The sequence below is a fragment of the Penicillium chrysogenum genome (assembly GCF_028827035.1).
Source record: "Penicillium chrysogenum strain IBT 35668 chromosome Unknown utg000004l_segment0_segment0, whole genome shotgun sequence".
Taxonomy (NCBI): domain Eukaryota; kingdom Fungi; phylum Ascomycota; class Eurotiomycetes; order Eurotiales; family Aspergillaceae; genus Penicillium; species Penicillium chrysogenum.
This window is the reverse complement of record NW_026622752.1, coordinates 2,670,705-2,694,569: the sequence shown is the minus strand read 5'-3', so window position 1 is coordinate 2,694,569 and position 23,865 is coordinate 2,670,705. Positions and strand designations below refer to the sequence as shown.

The window sequence follows — 23,865 nt, the reverse complement described above, 5'->3', positions numbered from 1 at the left end:
CCTACGCACCCGCCCGGGCGGACTTTTGTGGGCACCACTCCGGGGCTGAGGTTGAGTGCTCGTGAGCTTTGCCAGAACTCAGATCAGAGGGGCCTGACCTCTCTGTAGGGTGCATTGGTTAATTCTATGGCGTGCGGTCAAGGTTTTATATGAACTGTGTTTGGATTGGAGTACTCCGTGCAAACATGCTTGATAGTCACATTGTGCATTGGGACTCTCAATGTCTCCACTGTAAATGCGGGGACCGTATTCGTACTAGCGCGTTTTCGGTCTAGAGACATCTGGAGGGAACATTCGTGTGGAATCATTCTTGAAATCTTCGACAACCTTGAAAGAAGTCATACAACATGGCAAGCACAATCGAGCAGGATGAAACACGGGATGGAATTGCACAGCAACTTTCACCCACTCCCTTTGCATGCTCTTCGCTCACGCGTCTGTCTGGAGGCACAGCCAACTTCGTTTATCGTGGCGAACTTGCCTCAACTGGACAATCTGTCATTACCAAGCACACTAAAGATCACTCGGCCTCTAACCCAGATTTTAAAATCGATGTCACCAGATGCGTTAGTTGCAATCCGTTGAATGACCTGCTGCCAATTAGACTGATCTCAAGCTAGCACTTCGAGGTAGCTATTCTTCGAGCCCTCGATGGCCTGGCAATGTATAAAAATGGCAACATAACCGTCAAGACACCACGCTTATTGCACTTCAATCGGGAAACAGACACCCAGGTGTTCGAGGATCTTCCAAATTCAGTCGACCTAAAGACTTTCCTACTTTCACAGGTTTCCCGTGACTTGTCCGAATCCTCAGGGCGAGCCTTAGGTAGCGCCCTTGGATCCTGGCTGAGATCGTTTCACCATTGGACAGCCGAGGAACAGCAAGTGGAATCCACAAAACTTCTTGGCGAGAACAAAGTCATGAAAGAATTGAAGTTCTGGGTGAACTATACTATGCTCATGAACACCATTGAAAACTTTCCCGATATTCTAGAGAAGGATCGTGATATTTTTGAGGAGGTTCGCGACCTCGCTGCAGCAGAGCTTGAACGACAGGACTATGATGAAGGATATGGAGTTATTCACGGTGACTTCTGGACCGGAAAGTATGCTCTCCTGGATCTAAATTCCACGAAGCGAGCCAGCCTGATTTGATTCTAGTGTTCTGATCCCAAACGTTCCTGTCACCCACCAGTCTGAGACGGCTATGTTCATTGTCGACTGGGAATTGGCGCAGATTGGAAGCCGCGCATTAGACTTGGGCCAAATGATTGCTGAACTGTACGAAACAAAGCTGTTCAAGAATCTGGACGGTGGAGTGTGGATTATTCAAGGGTTCTTGGAAGGATATGGGGGCCTCGACGATGAAATGGCATTCCGCACTGCGATCCACGTCGGTGTGCACCTGATTTGCTGGGGAAGTAGAGTCCCTGGATGGGGCACTGAAAAGCAAATCGAGGAGGTGGTGAGGTTGGGAAGAGATCTGATCGTCTACGCCTGGAAAAAAGACAAGGACTGGTTCGTGGGAGGCCGTCTCAGCTGCCTATTCAAGGGTTAATGAGTTTATTACGTATCTACAATACGCCTTTTTCGCTGCTAATCCTTTCAACTGCATTTGATTCTGGGTTTTCTGACATTTTGAATTGTTTTTGGTATTTTTGGGTTTGTTTACAGTATTGATTATACCAATATTCCCTCACCGAATGCCATTCATGCTCCACGGACCGCAACGCTCTTCGCTCTTCAACACCCAAGTAGGGAGTTGATGCAGCCTGTGGAGCGTAATTACTTCTTCTTCTCTGCGACATCGACAAAGACATGTCCCAGGGGGCCGGCCTCAGAGCTCCATCCTCCATGCTCAATGGTGTACTTGTCGCTCTTGTCCAACACCTCGACCAAGTTGGCGTGCTCTCCACCACGGTTTTCCCAGTGGAGCTCGCAAATCTTGTCATTGTCATGAAATAAGTCCAGGCGGCCCTCACTACCGCGACGGCTGCTAGCGCCGATCTCACCAACGCCATCGGGGGAGATCTTGATCTCGTCGATCTCCTCTTCAGTGAGCGACCTGCGGCGGTTGTTGGGGTCGGCAAACTCGCCGCTGCCTGGTGTTAGTAGAGGTATCATAAATCCCCTGGAATCATAAATACCCTTCAATGACAGTGTTCTGCACTAGGATCTCGCCATCTTTGATGTGGTCCCGAATGTGGAACGAGACCCACTGGGAATTGTACTTGTCCATATTGTCCATATTGGAAAATCTGTGAAGTAATTGTGATAAGTGATAATCGAAGAATTGTAGAAATCAAACTCCTTTTCAGAAATGTCAACTCTTTATATGCATCAAACCCCAGAATGCGGGGGAGCGCCTGTGGTGATGTAATTCATTCTGAATACGTCCACGGGTCGACGGGTAGGCGACGAATGGCACGACCGTCAACACCATTGTCCAATGACCGACCTGAACAAGAGAACCTTGCTGGTATTTGCGGGGTTCACCTGCCTATCACCTTGTTTTATTGCATCATTTGAGACCGCGTGATCTGAGTAGTGCGGAGTGGCATGATAATTGGGCAATGGAACGCATGACATTGTGTGAAGTTGACCGGGGATCCCGTACATTAAACAGCTCTAGGGCAATAAGGATGGCAAGATAGGACTATAACAAAATAAGAAGGATGGAACCACTGACTCTGCCAGGTATACAAAATACAAAATCAACTGGAGTGAAACACGATAATTTGAGACAGACCAAGGGACAAGATGCCGAGTGACTTGTTGCATGAGGACAGCCTTTGTCTATTCCACCAAATTGACTTGGTAAGTACTCAGAGAAACATGACCGCCAACGGGTTCAATCCCCAAATCCCCCAATCCCCCAATCTCCATACAGCATAATTGCATTAACGACATTTGGGTCACATAGACTTGTGCTTCGAGGGTGTTCATTGTCGTGTCATACACCAAGCATATTGATCAAGACACCTAAACTGACCTGTACCTATGTGGACACTTCAAGCCCGTCTTACTCATGACGGGCGGTTCTGGCAACAGGGCTATAAGGCAGTCCATGTGAGCATTGGAGCTCAATGGCGTGGCATTTGAGTGGAAGTGCCCAGCTTCAATATATTATCGGCTACGTCCAAACATCCTGAAGCTATATTATCAATTCCCGTGGTAATGTATGCCAACCAGGAAACCCGGGGGCGGGCAGGCGGGCCGTGAATAGCATGAACGGCAAGGCTGTTTTTCAATTCCCGATGAGTATTTGCAATTTTCCTTTGGATAGTCAAAAGCTATTATTAATAGACACTTTTAGTTATGCAAAAGTGGGTGAAACAACAAGGGGGCCATGGGGCCCTGGGGCCAGAGGCAGTGCTGGGCGATCTACAAACGCGGCTCTGCTTCAAGCTATAATCCCACATTCGCTCCTCCAGTCTCATTCATCTTTCAACCAAATCTGCTTTTATTCCCTTCACTCTTGGTGGTCCTCAAAAAATGCCTTTCCATTTTCCTACGCAATTCGATGACGGATATTGGACAACATCAAAATGGCTTCGAGTGGCATGCATAGCCGCCAGCTCCGTTTCACCGATCTACTTGGTGACGGTTGGAACATCGTGGGGTGTCTTCATGCTCGTGGTAAGGACCTCTTCTCGAGCTGGCTGAAAACGTGCGTGGCTAATATTCATTTAGAATTTCCTGCCATTGGTTTGGGCCTCGATTCACCTTGTCATGCTCCGCAGAGGAGTCATCTTTCACCCGCTGTTCAATGCCTCTTTTGATCTTCTTTCAATCGCGAGCTATATTCGTACTGTTTTCTCTTTGGGTCCCGGATTGGGTGAATATGTCTACATGAGCATCACGGGTCCATTTATGCTGGTGGCTATGTACGGTCGCAACATCCTCGTTCTGATATGGTTATGTCTTTGCTCACTTAATATGCAGATATTGTTTTGGCGTCTCGTGTCTCCGCGAAGTGATGCGATTCCGGCGATCTGGGCGCGGGTATGTCCAGGGTGGTGTTATCCTTGCTTAATCAAGTGAAGCGACAAATGGGTCAGTGGGAATTGCAATCGGGGGATGATTCTTGTTGAGCTCCATCCTCGAATTGATTCTTGATATGCTTGGTTGATGATGGTGTATATATTATACTACTTCGGTTGCTAAAAGTGGTCTGGTATAAATAATTAAAAGAAATGTAGAATTGAAGACGGAGTTACATGTCTAGCACCAAGAGAAATATAATTGAGTAGCTCAAAAACCACCGGGAAAAGAATACAAATAGCCACCAACAGGTTTCGTTATGGGAATCTTTGGCAAGCTCAAAGTGTCTTAGATCTGCAGAGCAGCAACAACAATGGCGCCGAGAACAACTGCGACACCGGAAACGGTGGAGCGTCCAGCGGCGTTGAAGGGAACAGTGCTAGGAGTAGCAGTGGTCCAAACACCGGTGGAGGAAGGACCAGCGGCAGTGGTAGGAGTGAATCGGTGCAGAGAAGAAGACTTGGCACCAACGGAGGTAGCAGCGGCGCAGACCGAGGTAGCGGCACAGACAGTCTTGGTGCGAGTAACAGTCACGGTGGTAGCGGAGGAGGCTCTGGCTGAGGAGGAGCGTCCAGCAGCGACACCGGAAGGACGAGGGCTGCTAGAAGAGATGGGGGACACAGGGGCAGCAGTGGTGGTAGCCACCAAAGTAGGAATGGAAGGTCCTGTCACAGAGGCGACGGGGGTAGCGGAGGTAGCAGCAGGGGTGGTGGAAGCCGTGGAGGAAGAAGAGATAGGTCCATCCTGGCAATCAGCCTCCCCCAGAACAGCCAGGCACAGGTTGATGGGAATGTTAACCAGGCCGCCGTTGGAGTCAGAGTTCTGATTGCAGTGGGCCTCACCCAGAACAGCCAGACAGACGTTGATCGGCACGTTGATCAAGGTCTCGCTGTCGCTGCCGGAGGAAGTGGCCTGGTCACACTTGGCCTGGCCAAGAGCAGCCACACAGGTGTTAACGGGGACATTGATGAGACCGTTGGTGGTGCTCTGCTGCTTGCACTCAGCATCTCCAATGATGCCAGCACAGAGGCCGAGTGGCACGCTAATCAAGCTTTCGGTAGCTTGGACGCCCTATGCACAGACATAGATTATTAGCTTGGTATCCAATTGGCAAAATAGTGGAGGTTCCGCTTACGGAGCAAGAGGCGGCAAGGGCCACGAGGCAAGTGATAATGGATTGCTTCATATTGTCGGAATAGATGTATAAGTTATACGTCAATTATTAAGAGAAAGTGACGTGGTTGATATTAACGAGAGTGGTAATAAAAGAATGGACGCTGATAACAGCAAAAAATTAAAAATTAAAAAAGAGAGTGAACGTGAGAGAACTCACAAAGAGTGTAGCAGCTTGAGTAGATGAAGGTACGAGAAAAGGAAGATCATGCAGAGGTGGGCAAAGGCCTTATACATGTCGACTACTAGCCAGAACACACCCCCCGGCCTCGTATTTTCTCAAAGAGCAGAGAAAATGTCGATCTGCATGGCAAAGCATTGGCAGGCAAGAAAATGGTCTTCGACCAAGACTAGACCCGGCCATTAGCTTTCCAATAGGTCTCTCATTGGCGTACCCCTATTGCACGGGGTGTTGACAGGCTGCGGTATATAAGGCTAACCTGTACGGGGTAACTGAGCCCATAACAAAATGCCCTAACCTGAGATTACCCCGATGATCAAACTCTATATGTACTAGCTCCACTGTAGTTCCTTTTCCGGGCCGCTAGCTGCTGTTGGCGTTCGCTTTCATTGCATTCGCTTATACCCAACTATGGACTAATTAAGGGGTTGAAAGAGATAGAACTACTAATGGGAGTGAGACTTCTGAACAGCTTTCGTACGTTGAGAAGTACCTTGGAAATGGTTAAGCTTTGGATAATTTGCTCTAGAAGGGTTTAGTGTCTTTTATATAACCATGCCAAGCGTCACAGGTACCGTTTATATGTCTTACCCATACAAAAGATACTTAGGCACATCATAGACTTAATACATTTTTTTTGTACTTCGAGATAATGGATATAAGAAGATGCATATAATGTACGGAGTAAAAGAGGTCTGTTTCATTTAGCCAAGCTTTGGTAAATAATATTAAGCATACTAAAAGCATCTAGTACGTTTCTACATACGACCAACGTTTACATTTGTTCTAACTATAGCGTCTTTCTTAAATATTATCCTTCTTCCACATTATATATGGAGAAGTAATAGTTACTAGAATTAGATCAATTAAGCTAGACTCATATTATCCATAGATGTATTCGTACACGAGACTTTTGGCATCTCTCCGATCAGTCATTCGGTCTTTTCTTTGTTATCTGTGGGACCATGGGGGCCGGTTTGCCGTCGTGAACTCAAAATATGGGGGCTTTTTAAACTGATATAATGCGCTCTGTTTCTCTTTCCAATTATCGTTCAGTTCGAGAATGTTGTCGATGACCATTGGCGTGCTCTTCATGTTCCCAAGTAATGTAGTTAGTTCCAGTGCCCTAGGTAGCCTAAATACCCTGTAGTCGAGTGCCATCATTCCCCAGTAGGCAGCAGTTTACTTGCCCTATTCCCAATGGTCGACAGGGTGCAGCTTGCAGGCACCCGATGTTCCAGATTTATTGGTTTGGAATTGGACGCGTCTTGCTCGTCTTTCGCTATCAATTCCTTCCCCAACATTTGACCCTTTTGTGGAAGAGTCCCGAACTTTCCAATCGCAGGCCAGCACTGTCTGCCCGCCATTTTTATACAATTTCCTGGTAAGATATTTCGGTCTATCCCTACTCCGTACTCAAGGTCCTTTTCCGAGTCAAAAGAAATACCGGCTTTGACGTAGTCATCATCCAAGCTGACAAGGCTCAAAATTACAGTGTAGCATAGAAGCTTCCATATCTTTACCTTGTCATTAATAGTACCGCATCAATGAATCAACGATCTTTCCACCGGGAAGCCGAGCGGTGACCTCAAGTCTGCTGTTTTAATCCAGAACCGCCTGTCCACATCCTATCTATACCATTTGCACTATAGCCATCTTGGCAAGTACGGCCTACATTGATGTTCTCAAGAGCAGTCTTTTCCATGCCCCCGGCAATGTTGGAAAGGCCGAGCGGGATTCCTTAGTCGCGGGAAGCCGAAGATTGATTGCTAGCCCGGAAACTGGTTAGAAGTGGAATACGTTCAACTCCAGTGACATCCCTGAGGACATTGGCCATCAAGCGCTTATAACCTTAGGCTTTCCACGGTCGTATGCAGAGGCACCCTAAATCGTCACATCGTCCTTCACTCCCCTCAGTGTGGAACTGCCTATGCTTCCCCTTCCCTCAACATCAAACCCTTTGACAGCCTATTCCTATGATAGCACCTTCGCCTTCGCAGTTCCACATCAAAGGGCGCCTGAATTGGTGACCGCTGTGCAAAAGATCCCTTACAATGGACCCAGTGGCGAATAACCCGAGGACGGGGGTGCCGAGATAGGACACAAAACGTGCACCATGAAGGCTGCCCGACCTTACACGAAAGGCAGTCTTGTTCAGTGAGTCCATGATAGCTGGACGGAATTCCTTGGACTTCTCAAGCTCGCTCAAACGCTTAATATCATCGTTATGGCTATCACCTACATATCGATGCACTTGACTTTCGTTTCACTTTTTCTGAGAATGAAGAAATTGGGATCGAAGGTTTGGCTTGCCAGAGTGTGCTTTTGAGTTCAACGTCTGCCTTCTTGTTGGGACTTGATGTGACCATCAGACTTGGTGTCCCAACAAGCATGAAGCTACTATCCGAAGGACTTCCCTTCTTGGTTGTGGTTATTAGTTTTTCGGGCGTGAGAGGGAGGCTTCAAACTTCTGTTTCCTTGCAGCCTTGATCCTGCAGCCTTCGCACGCCCGCGGAGCTGGATAATCTGCTCAAGCAAATACCCGTAAGATATTTGAGCGATGAGGATGTCGTCTCCCTATCTTTGCGGGGCAAGATTCGTGGGTACGCACTGGAGAAAAGCCTCAAAGACTGCACGCGAGGCGTTAAGCTTATAAGGTTCGTCGCTCTATCAATCCGCGCACCCCTGCCATCGCGGATATTACCCACATGCTGAAAGCTTCAAAACTATCATACGAAAACTACGCTTGGGGGTGTGTTCTGGGAGATTGTTGCGAGAATGTCATTGGCTTCATGCCAGTGCCTGTTGGAGTCGTCGGCCCTCTAGTCATCGACGGCAAGAGTTATTTCATCCCTATGGCAACAACTGAAGGCGTCCTTGTGGCCAGTGCAAGCCGTGGCAGCAAGGTTATTAATCTCAGCGGTGGTGCTGTGACAATCGTCACTGGTGATGGTATGACACTGGCCCGTGTGTGAGATTTCCGCTCCTTCCACTGCCGCGAAAGCCTGGCTTGATTCCGGTGCTGATCAGGCTGTGATGAAATATGCCTTTAACTCAACAAGCCGGTCTGCACGGCTGCAGAGCTTGCGAACCACGATCTTTGGTACGAACGTTATATTCGATTCAAAGCAAACACCGGCAAACACCGGCGATGCCATGGGAATGAATATGATTTCCAAAGGTGTCGAGCATGCTCTGCATGTCCTGTCGACTAAGGCAGGGTTTGATGATATGAGTATCGTCACCTTTTCAGGTAATTATTGCACAGACAAGAAACCCTCCGTCTTGAATTAGCTCGATGGGCGGGCAAGGGCATTGTGCCAGCGAACGTTGTTAGGGATGTTGACAGCATGATTCAGATGAATGTGTCGAAAAGTCTCATTGGCTCCGCCATGGCCGGCTCAAGTGGTGGATATAACGATCAAGCGGCGAACCTGGCGGCCGCAATTTTCATTGCTACAAGACAGGATCCTGCGTAGAGTGAAGAGTGCCAACTGCATGACTCTTATAGAAAAGTAATCTAAACTGCCACTGACTCGGATCGGAACACATTCACTAACCTCGACTCGTTAGTTACGGTGGCTCATTCCATATTTCCGTCACTACGCCGTCCATCGAAGTCGGTACGTCGGGTGGCGGTACTATTCTTGAACCCCAGGGAGCAATGCTCGACATGCTTGGTGTTCGTGGATCCCATCCGACCACGCCGGGCGAGAATGCACGTCAACTTGCACGCATCATCGGAGGTGCCGTTCTGCGGGAGAGCTGTCTATTTGTGCGGCTCTGGCAGCCCGTCATCTCGTGCAAGCGCACGTGGCGCACAATCGGTCTGCCCCGGCATCTGCTGCCCCCTCTCGGAGTGCATCGCTGTTTGGCGGGAGTCGGATCGCGTCCGGCCCCAGTAATGGTCCCAAGATGAGTGCTGCAGCAGTGGAATGGAGTAGACGGAGTAGAGCTGATTCAGCGGAAATATCGGAGCCCTGGAGGACTGGATTACTTGCATAATCGGAAGATCTCCCTTACGCTCTGCTCTGTAACTGAGAATATATTATAGATTAAGAAGTAGCAGAGAAACAAAAATTGACAGTGGATCGGAACCATGATTTGACTGAATAAGTTTTATCGATAGTCATCACCTACATCCTACAACATAATGCTGTGTTACCTAAATGCAGCACCTTGCCCTGGTGCATTTGCAAGCTGGGAGAAGCCCTGATACGCCCATTTAACCTTATCGCATGAGTCATCCGATCTGCCCCGACGCGATAAGGCGAGTTCAGCTCTCGTGACACTTCAGAATGACCCCTTGGGCTATGCCCTTCAGTCCTTGCTTTTGTTCATTTACTTATTACTCTCCCTTTCCAAGTTCGCTCGCTCTATTAGATCTATTAGACTTAGAGTATACATTCTCTCTTATCCTATTCCCATCGGATTCGCTTATCGCCCTTGCCCATACTTTGATGCCCACGGCCCTACACGAGTCACTACTTGAGGCTGTACCAAGCCACTATACTATCAAGTACATCCCTGTCGATAGACCATGTCACCTCCATTATTACAGAACCTCCTTTCTGGGACCCTTCCTGATCACTGTGAACCGACCTCGCCCTTCCTGACCGCCGTCTCCTCGCATCTCCACATTTGCATCCCCACTCCTCTCGCGGCGATCTCTTCCGTTCTTGGGACCCTCAGCATAGTCTCGTGGCTATTCGCACAACTACCCCAGATCTATAAGAACTTCCAAGTGCAATCGACGTCAGGGCTATCGATATTTTTCTTGGTTATCTGGTGTCTTGGCGATGCGAGCAACCTCGTTGGAGCGATATGCACCCGGCAGGCAGGGTGGCAGGTCGTGATTGCCAGTTACTATGTCTTCGTTGACATCACTCTGGTCTTCCAGTTTTTCTGGTACACTCATTACAAACCTCGCCAAAATGATTTGTATAACAACCTGTCACACTCGCATGACTCGGCTGGTCAAGACGTCATTCAGGGCGTGTCTCCTCCAGGCCATGATTCGAACCATCAGACCCCGGCTCCCGTCAACATGGACAACAAGCACTCAGAGGCCAAGGATGTGGGCTTCCAGGCTGGCTCAGTACTTAACTCGACCCGTGAGCAAACAGCCTCATACTCAAACGAGAAATTGAGCTCCTCGCGTCGATCCGTGAGGGTAAGCGGCAGCGCACACAGCCCGCCATTCGCACTGCCCCGGACGATGCTCATGGCATCATTCCTATGTGCCGTACTAGCTAATGCTGCACCCACCGATAAGCCTCATCCGCCCATTTCTGACGCACCGCACGAGGCCATTGTCGAGATCATCGGCCGCGTCTTCTCATGGATGTCAACTATTCTGTATCTCGGCTCGCGCCCTCCACAGTTATACAAGAACTATCAGCGCAAGAGCACCGAAGGTCTCTCCCCACTGCTCTTCATGGCTGCGTTCTGTGGGAACCTGTTCTACTCCAGCTCCTTGCTCACCAACCCGAACGCTTGGTCCGATTTCTCCCCATACGGCGGCGGCGGCTGGGCCGATAACCACGGCAACGACCGATTGGAATGGATAGGACGCGCTACCCCGTTCTTCCTGGGTGCCTTCGGTGTATTGGGACTGGACGGGTTCATGGGCGTTCAGTTTCTCATGTATGGCGATGGTCCAGAGCACGAGGATGCCGAGAGTTTCATCACCAGCGATGGGGATGATGCGAAGCGCGGTCGCGGTCGCGGTCGCTGGAGGCGTGTTCACGGCTGGATGCGAGGCTGGATCCCCTCTTCTTCGCCTCGGAGGGAGTCAGGAGACTCTTTAATCCCGCAGGAGGGACAGGCTCTATTGGGCGCAGAGCGCGGTCCATACGGCACTGTTTGATCATGACTGTTTATATGCGCCTCTGTTATTCTTTTTTCGTTTCCTGCCCATGCCTCTTACGTAGGGTAGGTATGATACATATGATGTTGATGACTCCGGAGCTTTATTTTTTTCCCTTAGCATTTCTTTTATCTTTTATCATTCGGGTGCATTGTGTGACATAGGTTGTTTTCCTAGGCGTTCTTGGGGCTGGATAACATACATATATATAGGAACACCCAGGCTATCATCGAGGTCTGTTTGGTTGTTGACAACCTATAACTCCAACATCTCGCATTCCCTGTCTTTTGTCTGTGCATTGTTTTCGGAATTTATGGCATGACTTTGGATTTCTCGGTTACAAATAGGCCATGGCGCACATTTACAAGAATAGACCACGCTATTGAAAGACCCATGCCAGTTTAGCAAACATGAAACGGTCAGGGAAACCTACAGGTATAGCGCCGATCAAAACGTGGCTATATAGTCCGACGGCGCTGATCGGCCCATCCAATTCCCTGTCAGTTATTTTGAAAGTCTCCTGTGGTTTGAGGGATGTGAAGTGAGAAATATGGCGTCTAGTAATAAACCTAACTGTGGTACAGTTAATCTACCCGACATCCCAAGCCCTGAGTGAACGAACAACATCCCGGGGCCTCATTCGATGTGTACCTGGTCCCTCAATCAAGCTAACTTAAGGAACCAATTGGCTTGTCTTGAACGAGACAATCCTCGCTTCAAATTGCCAGCTTATTTCAGAAGTGGAGCGGTAACGCCACGAGCCTGCGATGGCAACAAAATGTTCAACCACAGCGCTTCTTACTTTCCTTGGGATGCAGTCTAAAAGCCCGCGATATCCTCGTTTTTGTTTACTCAGTTGTTCAAGATTACGCCCTCTTTTACCTTTTGTGGTGTTTACTCACCCGTCCATTCGTTTATATCCGCTAGAATCTATACGAAAATGTTGGTCCAAAGCCACTTGATGTGGCTTGCCCACGTTCTTCCGGCTGTTGCGTTCACTATTACCGCGCTCCCCCAGACAACCCCCTCTTCAGCTCCGCTCCCGGGTTGTGGTTCTGAGAACTTGGTTGAGGATCTGGCTTTTGAGACTATCGATCTCGATGACAGCGTGTGGGCTATCCTGCCGCCCAAGGGCGGTGCAGCTGTCGATGGATACCTGTTCGTGCCTACCTAACCATATGTACAGACAAAAGTTTCGTGCAGCGTATGAACTGACTCTCGCGGTAGGCATCTGGGTGCCGAAGCTATCCAATCGCAGGCCCTGTTGGTCCAGACAGTTACCGGCGCCATTGCGGAAGAGACTTATACTGTCTCTTTCGATATCCGCCAGACAGCTGGCTTAGGTGTTGATAGTACAAGTTGCACCGTGAACCTCCTACTAAATAGCGCAGATGCCGGCACTAGCCCTCTCATAGCCGGTTCCTGGAAGACTATCTCCAAGCAATGGACGGCTGTTGACTCAGAAGTCGACCTGTTCATCCTAATCGATTGCCCCGATGCGACCATGTCAGGCACGACAGTGGACGTGGCCCACATCTCGTTCGAGAAGAGATGCGGTTCATCCACCTCAGCCAGCGTCTCGGTCCCTATCAAAACCCCATCGGGTTCACCTGTTGCCACCAGCACTTCGCTCGCTTCTTCTGTCTCCCCACCTGGTCATCCAAGTCCCGATGGAACAGGGTCTCCATCAGACATGCTCTCAGACTCGCCAAGTAGCACCATAGGCCCTATAACTTTGACAACCACTATCACTGGACCCGTAAGCCCCGCTACCAGTAGCGGCATCGAGTCCTCAGTCTCAACCCCTGGAGCACCAGCATCTTCCGAGTCCACCGCGCTGACAACCCCTACCTCCATGGACCCCACTATGACCTTGCCAGCAGAAACCCATACGCCGGATATGACAATTTCTACTGTGTTCACCACCCGCACTGCGACTATCACAGCCTGTCCCTCGACTGTTACCAACTGCCCAGCCACCGAAAAGACAACTCACATTACCACTGAGACTATCGTCGTCTCGACCACTGTCTGCCCTGTTGAAGACGCAATGAGCACTACCGAAGGATCCAGCCCCACCGGCCCAGCTGGCGATGGCAGAGACTACACAGTCTCAACAATTCTGTCAACTCGAACCCTAACCCTAACCCAGTGTCCGGCAACAGTGACTGACTGTCCAGCTCGCGGTCAGACCACACATACCACGACAGAGACCATCGTTGTCGGTACCACTTCGGTCCCCATCAACGCCGCTGTGATCACCACGGCACCTGGTGAAGCTGAAGGTGAAGGTTCGACCGGCTCTGACTCCAGCTTTACCTCAAGAGTCTCCGCTGGTAATCATGCCGGCCACCTCTCCAACCTGCCCAGCATCACACGCGCACGTATCAGCTCAGCTTCACCATCAATTTTCACTGGTGCCCACTCAGCCACGGTCAAGTTTTCCCCCGGAGCAGGCTCCTCTCCTACTGCCGCAGGTGCAGGTGCAGATGCAGGTACAGGTTCGGGTTCTACTACCGAAAGCAGCATCTCAGCAAGTGCATCACCCGTGTTTAACGGTGCTTCGTCCTTCACTGTTTCCAGCATCCTGTCTGTTCTTGGTGTCATCCTTACTGTCGCACTTTTCCTTTGAGTACATTTGTCTTTCCCTGGATATTTTGTCATGGATTATAATGGATTTTGTCACTTCCTCGAAGATCGAGACTAAGGTACGTACCTATAATACATCGCTTGAGCTTCCGATGTCCCAAACAAAGACATGAACAATCGTTCAAGTCACTTCGCGTAGTAATAGAAGTCTTGGTTTTATTTTACAACATATTTAAAACGTATATAAATCAATGATATTTGACAAAAGAGAAAGGCCTTTGTATACGCCTGTCTAATTGGCTGCCTCTTGATACTCTCACAGCCCATTTCGAGGCAGTGTACTCCGTAGTGTGCCCTCCAACTAGTGAATCCTATTTTCCCAATGTTTTTAACCCAGGCATGACCCGGACGCCTGACGTAAAAGCGCGAGCGCTCACCTGGGCATAGAATAACCACATTGGCGGACCAGTCACTATACTGCCGCTATAAACAATATGGGGCATATGTAAGAACAACCCGAAACAGAAATAGCAATAAACCAACTGGAAGAAATCATAGATCACGATGACAAATTGCTCAATGTCACCTGGGCATTAGCTATTGATCTTGTACAACGTATGTACTTGTGTCCTCTTATTCGCCTCCCCCTCAAAAAAAAGGAGGGGTGCTATGCCTGGTTTTTCCCGGTTTTCCCCTTAGTTTACGGGTTTGGGGAAATTACAGTTTGGGAGTTTCTCATTCGAATCTGTACAATATGTATGTTGTATTGCAGCTCGGAAATATGGAGTTTTGTTTCAGGGAAAAGGCCGAATGTAGCCGGTCGGGCATCGTTGGTCTTGTTGTCCGGGGTGTTTTTCCTTTTCTTTTCAGCTGATTGGTATATTTATTGTCTACATATGTATATTGACACGAATCATCACATCCAAGGTAAGCAGGTACCGTACATTTAGGTGGCACCTGGAAAGAATCGGAGGAACTCGAAAATGGAGCATGGCAAGGCACGAGGTCCGAGGGACTGTGATTTATTAGTCCGGTCTTCGGTGTTATATTTAAGTGTTTTAAGTGTTTTAAGTATTTACCTAGGTACCTACCTAGGTAACCTTGTATTTAAAGATTAATAATAGTATTTCTAGACCCTTCTCAGGGAAATGAGTTTAATATATATGCGGGGCTTTTAACATGCAGCAGATGTATGCGCCTTTTAAGCAGATAGGCAAATAAATATAGAGAGACTGTCAGTGCCTCAGATAAATACCTCTCAAAACACCATCTTTACCTTTAGGAGTAAGTACATGTACGGTTTACCTACACTTGCCCATGCAGCACGCTACTCCATGTTGGGATGCGGACTGCAGGGATCAACATCCTTGTCCTTCGCTGAGGGCGGAGTTGTCTACAGTGAGTCAGAGACCCGTTTAGACTATGTCTGACATGTCAGAGACCAGAGAGAAGAGGGACATAGGGAGAGTGCTCTGTAGATGGAGTTCTTGCCAGATGCATGGTCTCGGTTGCCCTTGCTTGGTAGTACGGAGTAAATGACCCGGCGACAGCTGTAAGGTTGTTGTTATATAGTGCCTGCTTTGCAAGTACTCTGTACACAGTACGGAGTACATATTTGGAGTACGTTTGTATGGGGAGTGGGTATGGAAGAGTCCGGATGAACACGTCCGTACCTAGGTAGGTAGGTAGGTAGCACTAGGGGGTTTTTGTAGACTAAGCAACGGAGGGAATGCGACATTTGATTTTTACGGAATATCTTTTATAGACATAATTACGGTAGCCATTTGACATAGGATATTTTCCTTTTCCTTTTACTATTTACTATTTACCAATTACCATTTACCATTTACATTTTAAAAAATAAAATAAAAAAATATTCAAATCTTGCCCAGGTGGAAATAGAACTGAGCTTACTAACAGCCCTGGCCCGCGTGGAGCAACTTCCAAGGTTTTTTTTTTTTTTTTTCCTTTCCCAAGCTCAATACAATACCAGCGACCTCGGGAGAACCAGTGAGAACCAGTACTAAGAACCAGTGACACGGGCGTTGCATCACCGGATTTGCCTTAAGGGTCTAGGGCCTTTTTCTTTACCATGATGAACTTTACAGTACCATTACATGATACCTGCACTGTCCACCGTGCACGTTCCAAACTCATTGGAGACATTGAACGGGTGGATTTTTATAGTAGGAAAAAAAGGAAAATGGGACGGAAAAAAAAAGAATCAAGAAAATCCAATAAGAACTGACGATAATGTCAGACTCCATTCAAATCATTCTTCATGCTCCGTATATTCATATAAGCTAGAAGCCTAATTTACCTGATACTAGTAGAGACACAACGTGCGAAACTTTTTAATTTTAGAATTTCCAGATGTGGGCCGAGTGACTCCTTCCCTGTATCCCAAATACATGTAAAATTACCGGGGCAACCCAACGGCCTTTTCCCACACAACGCCCCTATACACTTTTCTTCTCTTCATCCTTCTTCTCAACCTCTTTTCTGTATCAATCTTCTCCCGTGTCAACGAGCTTTTCACTAAGTGTCGTTGATCACCTCATTCTGTGAGGTTTGCGTCTACGCGTGGGGAATTTATTTTTCTTCCACCGGTGCTCTTCTCCCAGCGTGTTCAGTTCACCCTTTTACGTGGGCTCTTCCGCTTCGCTTCGACCTGGTTATTCGCCTATCAAAGCGCTTTGAATTGACTGGATTGTGTGATCTGTCACCTTCTCTCACAGGCGTCATTTTGACTCTTCAAGCGAGGACTGTGTATCGTTCACCATTCGCCACGCTCCTTCTGATTCTCGTTTACTCGTCATTTGTCCATTGGATCATTGAACGCACCTCAATGTCATTCAACTAGAGACTGCCTCCTAGGAAAACGATAGAGCGATCCGCTCGCTGAGCACCGCTCTTCTCCTCTTCCTTCCCCCAGGATCAGGATCTGGTGGAGTGGACGGTTCGTCTCCTTATTTCTTTTAACTCTTGTCTCTCGGTCTATCTGGCTCTTGCCTACCCCGGAGGCCTTGTATGCTGATTCTCGCCTCTTCTGGCAATAGAATACGTCTAACTCTCCGTCCTGAACTGGTAACCGCGTCTCCCCTTCTCAAGATGCCGTCCTTCTTCGTCCCAGGCCACCATGGCCTGCCTACGCCTCCCCATGTCAACGGTGGTCGTATGGAAGACCCATCATTCTACCCGGTTGGTCATGCAGGATTCCCTCCTCGCTACCACCAAAGCGGCAACGAGTTCATCGAACAGTACTCGCAGTCTCTGTGTTACGGCAAACCCACTTCGATGAATCTCCACCCCCAGTCCGCTCATCCGATGAACACTGCTCGCGATCATCATCACATGATGAACCAGCAGCCCATGTTCAACCCCATGGTTGGCGCCGGATTGCCCTCAATCCGCAACGTCCAACTTCCGCCCATGGATGCTACGATTCCGCCTCAATATCGTCGACAGGAAGCCGCCCCAATGCAACAGCAGCTGGAACAACCCCGCAAGGAGGAGAAGGCAACTGGAGGTGTTGCAGCTCACCTGGATTATGAGATGGATCGCATGTCCGATTTTGTGGCAGAGATGGCTCAGGGAATGTATGATTTGTTCGAGACCAACATCACCATTGCAGATATTGACCTCGTGCGAAGCATCTACCCAGGATCTTCGGTTCCCCCCCCAGTTTCGGAAATACGTCTTTCAGATTTTGTCCTCGACACGCCTCCCAAGTTCTACCATTCTGCTCGGTCTCTTCTATCTGGCCAGCCGCGTGCGCCTGTTGTCGGCGCAACGCACCTTCACCAAGACAGACAGTAGCCAGGTCTATCGCATGTTGACTGTGGCTCTTCTGTTAGGAAGCAAGTTCCTTGATGACAATACCTTCCAGAACAAATCCTGGGCTGAGGTTAGCAACATCCCCGTTGCTGAGTTGAACCACATGGAATTGGAATGGCTGTTCGCGTTCGACTGGAAGATCCACGACCGCATCTACGACAAGCAGGATGGTTTCGCCTCGTGGCGCGCGCACTGGGATACCTGGCGGACCAAGGCAACAGCTCGGGCTCAGGAGTCTCGCCAGACTCTGGCGCCTCTCGAGACCAACGTGATCCGCGGCCAGGCTGTTACCAAACCCCTTATGTCCCCCGAGGGCCCCATCCCACCGCAGTACCAGCGCAGCTCGCAAATTGAGAACTCCTGGCTCAACCCGACCGCGTCTGAATACTCGCCTCCCTCTACCCTTTCCAGTGGCCCCACTACCCCCGACTACTACTCGGTTGGGCCTTGGGGTTACGCCAACCCGCCTCCGCCTCCACCCTACTCGCGAGGCTGGAACGCACCCTCGCAGTACATGGTTCATCCCGCACCTCGATCCCAGCCCCCATCCTACCACCACACTCCGGCGTATGGCTTGCCGTTCGCACAGAGTCTCTGGACGGGTCATGGTTCGTCCTGCGGCTGCACCTACTGTGCCAAGCACCTCGAGCACTATATGTGCAACAGTGCATTCCCCTCCATGCACCAGCCAATGATCGCAACCTAGTTGAAGATACTTGGCATGTTCTGCCCACGATCCCGGATGGAACAGACGGTGTCAACGATTCAAGACCACAAGTCTTGCTGCCTCTTTGAATTTCTTCTTACTGCAACTCTAGACTTCTTTCAACGTTTGTTTGGGCGACTCGCATGGGATTTATTTCGATACCGTTTCTTCTTCTGCTTGAATTGTTTTCAACCTTGCGCCTTTCGACCTTTTGCCTCCTTTAGCTTTCACCTGCTTCTGAGCAATTGGCCTACCGCGTCTCCCAAAAGTACTTCTGTTCGCGTCTGCTGGTTCTCGTTTGGCAAAGCGAAAAAATCTCAAAAAAAGGAGGGAAGAAAAAGAGGAAAAAACGCTCCCATAGCGGACATTGGCATGCCCCCGGCCAAGCCCATGATGCAAAATCTCGACTGAACTTGTTATATTGATATCACTTTGATTTCATCGAGTCTTATACAACCTCATTGTTGGGTCCCATCTTTGACTCTAAAGGTTGCCGGGGCCGCAGTCACGACTATCATGAATCCCCAAAATCTGGCTTTTTTGTTTATTACCCATGACTTCGGTTTATATCGTTGGTCCTCTTTGTTTTATGCTTGGCATTTTTGTCTCGCGGTGATTACCCATAGAGTGCTTTCTTCTTTTCACTTCCTCATCTCGGTACATTATTCCCATTCGCCACGCTACATGCAGTGCCCGACGTTAATTATTTTTCTTCACTTCTCTTCTCAATCTTCAATTGCCCATTCACTTTTTTTTTTTTTTTTTTTTTTTCCCTCGATTCCTTCGATTTTATCTTTCTCTGGCGAGCCTTTCTCCAATCAATGAGATCAACTATCCAAGGATCCTTCCGACCCTTCTTAGCTGCATGATATATTCCATCACTTCCACCTTTCTCTCTCCTCACTTGCGACGCAGATGGAAATCGATTCGTCTTGGGGTCTCTTCTTCCGGTGGCATCTTTGCATGTATCCGGGTGATGTTGGTACACTGGATGCATCTTCTGTCTGATCTCATTTTGAGAGTCCAGTCAATCCCCTGCGATTGGCAACCGTGTAGTCTACCTGAGTTTGTCCGCTCTCTTTGACTGGATTCAGTCTATCTGCTCTGTGCCGTTAGGCGCTGCCGCCAAGCCAGGGCCGTCACATGTCCCGTCTCCATTAGCCATGTGTGCACCTGGCTAATAGCGTCCGTGGCTGTGGCTGATGATCAGTTGTTTGAAGATATCTCACTAGATTAGCGACAAACTATTATCTTTGTCGGGACTACAACTGTTGGACTGTCCTAAGACTCGTATCGATATCCCTAGTGTCTTCTACTTACGTAGTGTGCGTCTCCTCTCCGTCCGCTGCTATTTTTAGCGACTTCTTGTGTATGCGGCAGTTTTGGATACTTAAGGAACCATAAGTTTAGATCTCGTAATTATTATTGTGATAGGTATTTATTCTAGCCTAACACGGAAAGGGTCCATCGACCTGAGATATGTCAAAATGCAGTTGTACTAGTGGGTAATCAAGATTCATCCAGACAGTCGTCGCGGGTCGTAAGGGTTAGATGTAGAGAAAAACGAGACGAGAACCAGTAAAGGACAATGAGAAGTATGCAAACGTATAAAGCAGTCAAGGCATCAAGGAAAGCAACCGGAACAGTATTAGTAGATGCTCCCTTGGATACTCTGATCTTGCTTTTGCTGCTCTTCTAAGGATAGTTCCTCGATGTGGAGATGAGACGGGGAATCCGTTGATGGACTTTCCTGTCTCCTCCTCTGTGATTCTGCGTGGTTGGATGACTCGTCTCCGTCGCCTAGGATATTGGCCATGCGGTGCTCGGATTGATCGGTGGAAGAAGAAACATGGTGGTGATTATGGTGGTGGTGGTGATGATGATGTGGATGGTGCAGGCGATGTCTCTTCAATTTCTCCATGGGGTTGCCGCTCATCTCGTCATCGCCGTCATCTTCGAGCTCCTGAGAGGGAGGGGACCGTTGGGTTTGCTCGCTGGGCGGGAATTCGAAGTGTTGCTGGTTCGCATGGGACAAATAGCTAGTGGCGAGGCCGGGAGAGGTCGGTGCAGCGTGACGGTGATGAACGTGGTCGTCACCTTCGTCGTCGGATGGGGCGAGACTGTTTGCCCCGCTCATGGACCCTCCACCATCCCGGCCACCAAGGTGGAGAAGGGCGTACTTTAGGTGCGCTGATGATGAAGATGTGGAGTGCGGTAAGTGGGGGAGATGGTCTTCGCTATTTCGGTTCAGCCCGTGTAAGTTTGGTCGTTTTGGATGCAATGGATTGATGTTTGGCCGGGCTTCTGAGCCAGAATCGTATTGCTTTGTGGCGCCTCCATTCTCATCACCGCGAAGTGGGTGCTGGGGGTTGGAGACATGACGAGCGCCGAGTTTGGGGCTTGTACCGTTCTGGGCCGAACTGTCTTCTGAGGAAGATACCACCTCGTCGATGGATATAGACTTGTGAAGTTTGGAGCCAAAGCTGCTTGCGTGGTCATCAGTATGCTTTGGTTGAGCATGGCCATGTTCATGGCGCATGGAATTCAGTAGATTCGCTCGCAACAACTGTTTTCTCTCTGCGGTCATGCCGTGAGTACAGCCGTCGGGACAGCCACCCCATTTGCGTCGAATTGGGATATGGTCCGTGAGTCCGACATGACCAACAGGCGGGACTTGCCCTTTCGATGCATTTTCACGCTCCCGCTCTTTTCGAAGATCTGACCAGGTGCGAAGTTTATTCTGTAGTGTATATTTGCCGTTTTCTGGATTATGGGTCAAGACCAGGAACTCGCAGTGATTGATGTTGCGGAGATCCTCAAAGTATTCCACGCTCCAGTGATACCACTTCATGAGGAATACTCGTGCCATCAGGCCGTGCGTAACAAGCACACAGACATTTGCAAAGTCATCCTCGCCAAACTGGCGCCAGAGGGATTCGTTGAATCCACTCACGCGATCATAGGCATCTGCTGCAGATTCCCCATTGGGAATCCGGTAGAAGAAATGACCGTAGTCTGCCCGCTCCATCCACATGCGCTCCATCTCTGTGGAACATGGCTGGAAATTGCCGAAGTCTTGTTCCCGCAGCCGGGGTTCTTCATAAACTTTAATTGTTTGTCTTTGGAAGGGCGAAGGAGCGGGCGTATCGGAGGTTAGGGATTCAATGATTCCCTCGGTAGTCTCCCTTGTCCGCCGATAAGGAGAGGTAAAGAAGTGAAGTTTATCGTCGGGCTGGAGGAGATCACGTAGTCGACGGCCTGCATCGTGGGCTTGTCGATGTCCTTCAGCAGTGAGCTTCACCCGGTGGTCTGGAATAGTTTGATGAATGTCGCGGTTTTTGTTGCCTTCTGATTGTGCATGTCGCACTAAAATAATCATCTATAAGTAGTAAAAAGGTCAGTTTAAGTCAAGACACATCCCAATCACTCGGAAATGGAGACTTACCCGTGGCTTCCCCATGGTGGAAGGGTCATGGGGAAATGTAATGGGTGAATGCGGGGGAGGGGCTAGTAGAAGTTATACTATTTGCAGCAAGGACAACGAGGAAAAAGAAAAAGCAAAGAACGAGAACAACAACCGTCTATCTAAAGCGGAAATAGTTTGAGAAGAGAGAGAAAATTCCAAAAAGCAGAGAAAAAGTTCATTCCAGTCGGAGATACAACTGACCCGCACGGGCCAACGGGGGTGATCCATTCAGGGCGCCTCTTTTACGCAACTTCCGAATAGCATCATCAACCATGGCCGACTTGCTGGAACTACTCGCTCCACATCTAGATCCAACTCAATCGCACGATGTAACTACCGACAAATATCTCACTCGCCTCTCAACCTTGTCGCTCGAAGCTCTCCAGACCACAGAACCTCCATCGCTCGCCCAATCCTCCCACTCAACCCTTCTATCCCTCCAAGCCTTATCGAACCGTTCGCACCGGGCATTTGTCACCTCTGCCGATAATTTGTCCACACTATGCACATCTGTCCCACAGTTAACCCGCGAGGCGCAACAGCTACGCGATGCTATCCCCAAACTCGACGAGGAGGCCGTTGGGTTTTCTACCAAATACAGTAAGATCACAGACAATGCCGCCCTAGAACGACGGAAGAAAGCGATGCAGCTCTCTCGCAATGTCGACCGATTGTCAGATATCTTGGAACTACCAAGTCTGCTATCCAAAGCCGTCTCCGCGGCCTCGGTCAACTCCGGTACCGGTGTCTCCTCTACAACCTACTCCTCTGCACTCGATCTGCATGCACATATCAAACGACTACAAACATTATACCCCGAATCTCCATTGATTCAAGATGTTGCATCTCAGGCGGAAGATGCTATGAAGGACATGACAAGTAATCTGATCACGGGGCTCCGAACCCAAAACCTGCGGTTAGCAGCTGGTATCCGAACTGTGGGTTGGCTGCGGCGAGTAGCCCCGGATCTAGATATGATCCAGAGCGATGGGGCAGTCGGGACAGGAGAAGGCGCTCTTGGGGCCATCTTCCTGGTCTGCAGACTGGCGCATTTGGTATCGACGCTTGAAGCTCTGGATCCCCTCCGTGAGCTCGCGGACCAAGAAACCCAACGGAGACTCAGTGGCAAGGACAAGTCAGACACGACCGCGTGGTCCGGCGGTCAGCAAACTGACCGCTACTTAAAGAGATACATCGAGATTTTCCGTGAGCAGAGCTTTGCAATTGTCTCGCTATACAAGAATATTTTTAACTCCGAACAATCCGAATCCGAGTTTGGCATCTCAGGTTTACGGGGTGGAGACGCCCCCTCCAAGGCCAAGTCAAAGCCAGCACCCTCAGATGACCCCTTGCAACGTCTTCCCCCGGCTTTGGCTACTTTCCCAATGCATCTCGTGCAATTGCTCACGGATACAATGCGCTCCTATCTTCCCAACGTCCGAGATCGGAGTTCGAGGGAAAGTCTTCTCACCCAGCTTCTGTACTGTGCCGCAAGTCTTGGGCGCCTTGGTGGTGACTTTGGCATGATATTGACCGAGCTGGGCGGGGAGGAAGATACCGAAGATATGGCCTACGAATGGGAGGAGGTCATGCGCAAACATCGAGCCTTGGCAGGACGTCTGGAGCAATTGACCAGTCGGGTGCCAGTAAATTAGCATTCATATACCCAAGCGGAAGTATAGTGCCATTTCGAGATGGTGACACCTGGAGTCAGTGTATAATAGAACATCATGAAGCGCTCTCGTTTCCTCGGCCTTCTGGTCGGACTGTCTAATTGACGTTGCCCATATACAAATGTATCTAGATATCGTATACCTCGTTTACCGGTTCCAGCTATGCTTCATCAGCGACTTACCTGCACTACTCCGGCCCAGTGCATGCGCAGGAGCTAACATAAATCGATGAGCGCCTTTTTGTTCGAACCATTGAGTGCAATATTTCACATCGTATCCAACCAGAAGTCAGAGAAACTCGAACACCATTGAAGATCTCAGTAAT

The 23,865-nt window shown here is 49.2% G+C and overlaps 11 protein-coding genes across 11 annotated transcripts; 8 read left to right on the top strand and 3 right to left on the bottom strand.

The window, feature by feature from the left end:
• Nucleotides 1-347: 347 nt before the first annotated feature.
• Nucleotides 348-1,560, top strand: N7489_006965 (uncharacterized protein; the record flags this gene model as incomplete). The annotated part of the gene is made up of 3 exons (XM_056712715.1): nucleotides 348-566; nucleotides 621-1,108; nucleotides 1,164-1,560. 3 exons carry the CDS (start codon nucleotides 348-350, stop codon nucleotides 1,558-1,560), a joined length of 1,104 nt encoding a protein of 367 aa, XP_056566430.1.
• A 227-nt stretch (nucleotides 1,561-1,787) lies between these two features.
• On the bottom strand, nucleotides 1,788-2,290 carry N7489_006964 (aegerolysin family protein; the record flags this gene model as incomplete). Its single annotated transcript, XM_056712714.1, has 2 exons — nucleotides 2,150-2,290; nucleotides 1,788-2,100 (listed from the first exon to the last, which is right to left on the bottom strand). Exons 1-2 carry the CDS (start codon nucleotides 2,248-2,250, stop codon nucleotides 1,788-1,790), a joined length of 414 nt encoding a protein of 137 aa, XP_056566429.1. The 5' UTR covers nucleotides 2,251-2,290.
• Nucleotides 2,291-4,334: 2,044 nt separating this feature from the next.
• On the bottom strand, nucleotides 4,335-5,232 carry N7489_006963 (uncharacterized protein; the record flags this gene model as incomplete). Its single annotated transcript, XM_056712713.1, has 2 exons — nucleotides 4,335-5,117; nucleotides 5,182-5,232. The coding sequence occupies 2 exons, from the start codon at nucleotides 5,230-5,232 to the stop codon at nucleotides 4,335-4,337; spliced, it is 834 nt and encodes a 277-aa protein (XP_056566428.1).
• Nucleotides 5,233-6,975: 1,743 nt separating this feature from the next.
• N7489_006962 (uncharacterized protein) lies at nucleotides 6,976-7,474 on the top strand (the record flags this gene model as incomplete). Its single annotated transcript, XM_056712712.1, has 3 exons — nucleotides 6,976-7,064; nucleotides 7,213-7,269; nucleotides 7,318-7,474. Coding segments are annotated over 3 exons (303 nt in total), but the record flags the coding sequence as incomplete, so codon positions are not given.
• Nucleotides 7,475-8,108: 634 nt separating this feature from the next.
• N7489_006961 (Hydroxymethylglutaryl-CoA reductase class I/II substrate-binding) lies at nucleotides 8,109-9,319 on the top strand (the record flags this gene model as incomplete). The annotated part of the gene is made up of 4 exons (XM_056712711.1): nucleotides 8,109-8,352; nucleotides 8,405-8,653; nucleotides 8,695-8,875; nucleotides 8,974-9,319. The coding sequence occupies 4 exons, from the start codon at nucleotides 8,109-8,111 to the stop codon at nucleotides 9,317-9,319; spliced, it is 1,020 nt and encodes a 339-aa protein (XP_056566426.1).
• Nucleotides 9,320-9,940: 621 nt separating this feature from the next.
• On the top strand, nucleotides 9,941-11,269 carry N7489_006960 (PQ-loop repeat-containing protein; the record flags this gene model as incomplete). Its single annotated transcript, XM_056712710.1, has 1 exon — nucleotides 9,941-11,269. One exon carries the CDS (start codon nucleotides 9,941-9,943, stop codon nucleotides 11,267-11,269), a length of 1,329 nt encoding a protein of 442 aa, XP_056566425.1.
• Nucleotides 11,270-12,209: 940 nt separating this feature from the next.
• Nucleotides 12,210-13,901, top strand: N7489_006959 (uncharacterized protein; the record flags this gene model as incomplete). Its single annotated transcript, XM_056712709.1, has 2 exons — nucleotides 12,210-12,427; nucleotides 12,497-13,901. The coding sequence occupies 2 exons, from the start codon at nucleotides 12,210-12,212 to the stop codon at nucleotides 13,899-13,901; spliced, it is 1,623 nt and encodes a 540-aa protein (XP_056566424.1).
• Nucleotides 13,902-16,969: 3,068 nt separating this feature from the next.
• On the top strand, nucleotides 16,970-18,401 carry N7489_006958 (uncharacterized protein; the record flags this gene model as incomplete). Its single annotated transcript, XM_056712708.1, is given in 2 exon segments — nucleotides 16,970-17,503; nucleotides 17,523-18,401. 2 exon segments carry the CDS (start codon nucleotides 16,970-16,972, stop codon nucleotides 18,399-18,401), a joined length of 1,413 nt encoding a protein of 470 aa, XP_056566423.1.
• Nucleotides 18,402-18,917: 516 nt separating this feature from the next.
• Nucleotides 18,918-19,409, top strand: N7489_006957 (uncharacterized protein; the record flags this gene model as incomplete). Its single annotated transcript, XM_056712707.1, has 2 exons — nucleotides 18,918-19,013; nucleotides 19,263-19,409. 2 exons carry the CDS (start codon nucleotides 18,918-18,920, stop codon nucleotides 19,407-19,409), a joined length of 243 nt encoding a protein of 80 aa, XP_056566422.1.
• A 640-nt stretch (nucleotides 19,410-20,049) lies between these two features.
• Nucleotides 20,050-21,861, bottom strand: N7489_006956 (acid phosphatase DET1; the record flags this gene model as incomplete). Its single annotated transcript, XM_056712706.1, has 2 exons — nucleotides 20,050-21,780; nucleotides 21,847-21,861. 2 exons carry the CDS (start codon nucleotides 21,859-21,861, stop codon nucleotides 20,050-20,052), a joined length of 1,746 nt encoding a protein of 581 aa, XP_056566421.1.
• Nucleotides 21,862-22,139: 278 nt separating this feature from the next.
• Nucleotides 22,140-23,522, top strand: N7489_006955 (Dor1-like family protein; the record flags this gene model as incomplete). Its single annotated transcript, XM_056712705.1, has 1 exon — nucleotides 22,140-23,522. The coding sequence occupies one exon, from the start codon at nucleotides 22,140-22,142 to the stop codon at nucleotides 23,520-23,522; it is 1,383 nt and encodes a 460-aa protein (XP_056566420.1).
• Between the last annotated feature and the right edge of the window lie 343 nt (nucleotides 23,523-23,865).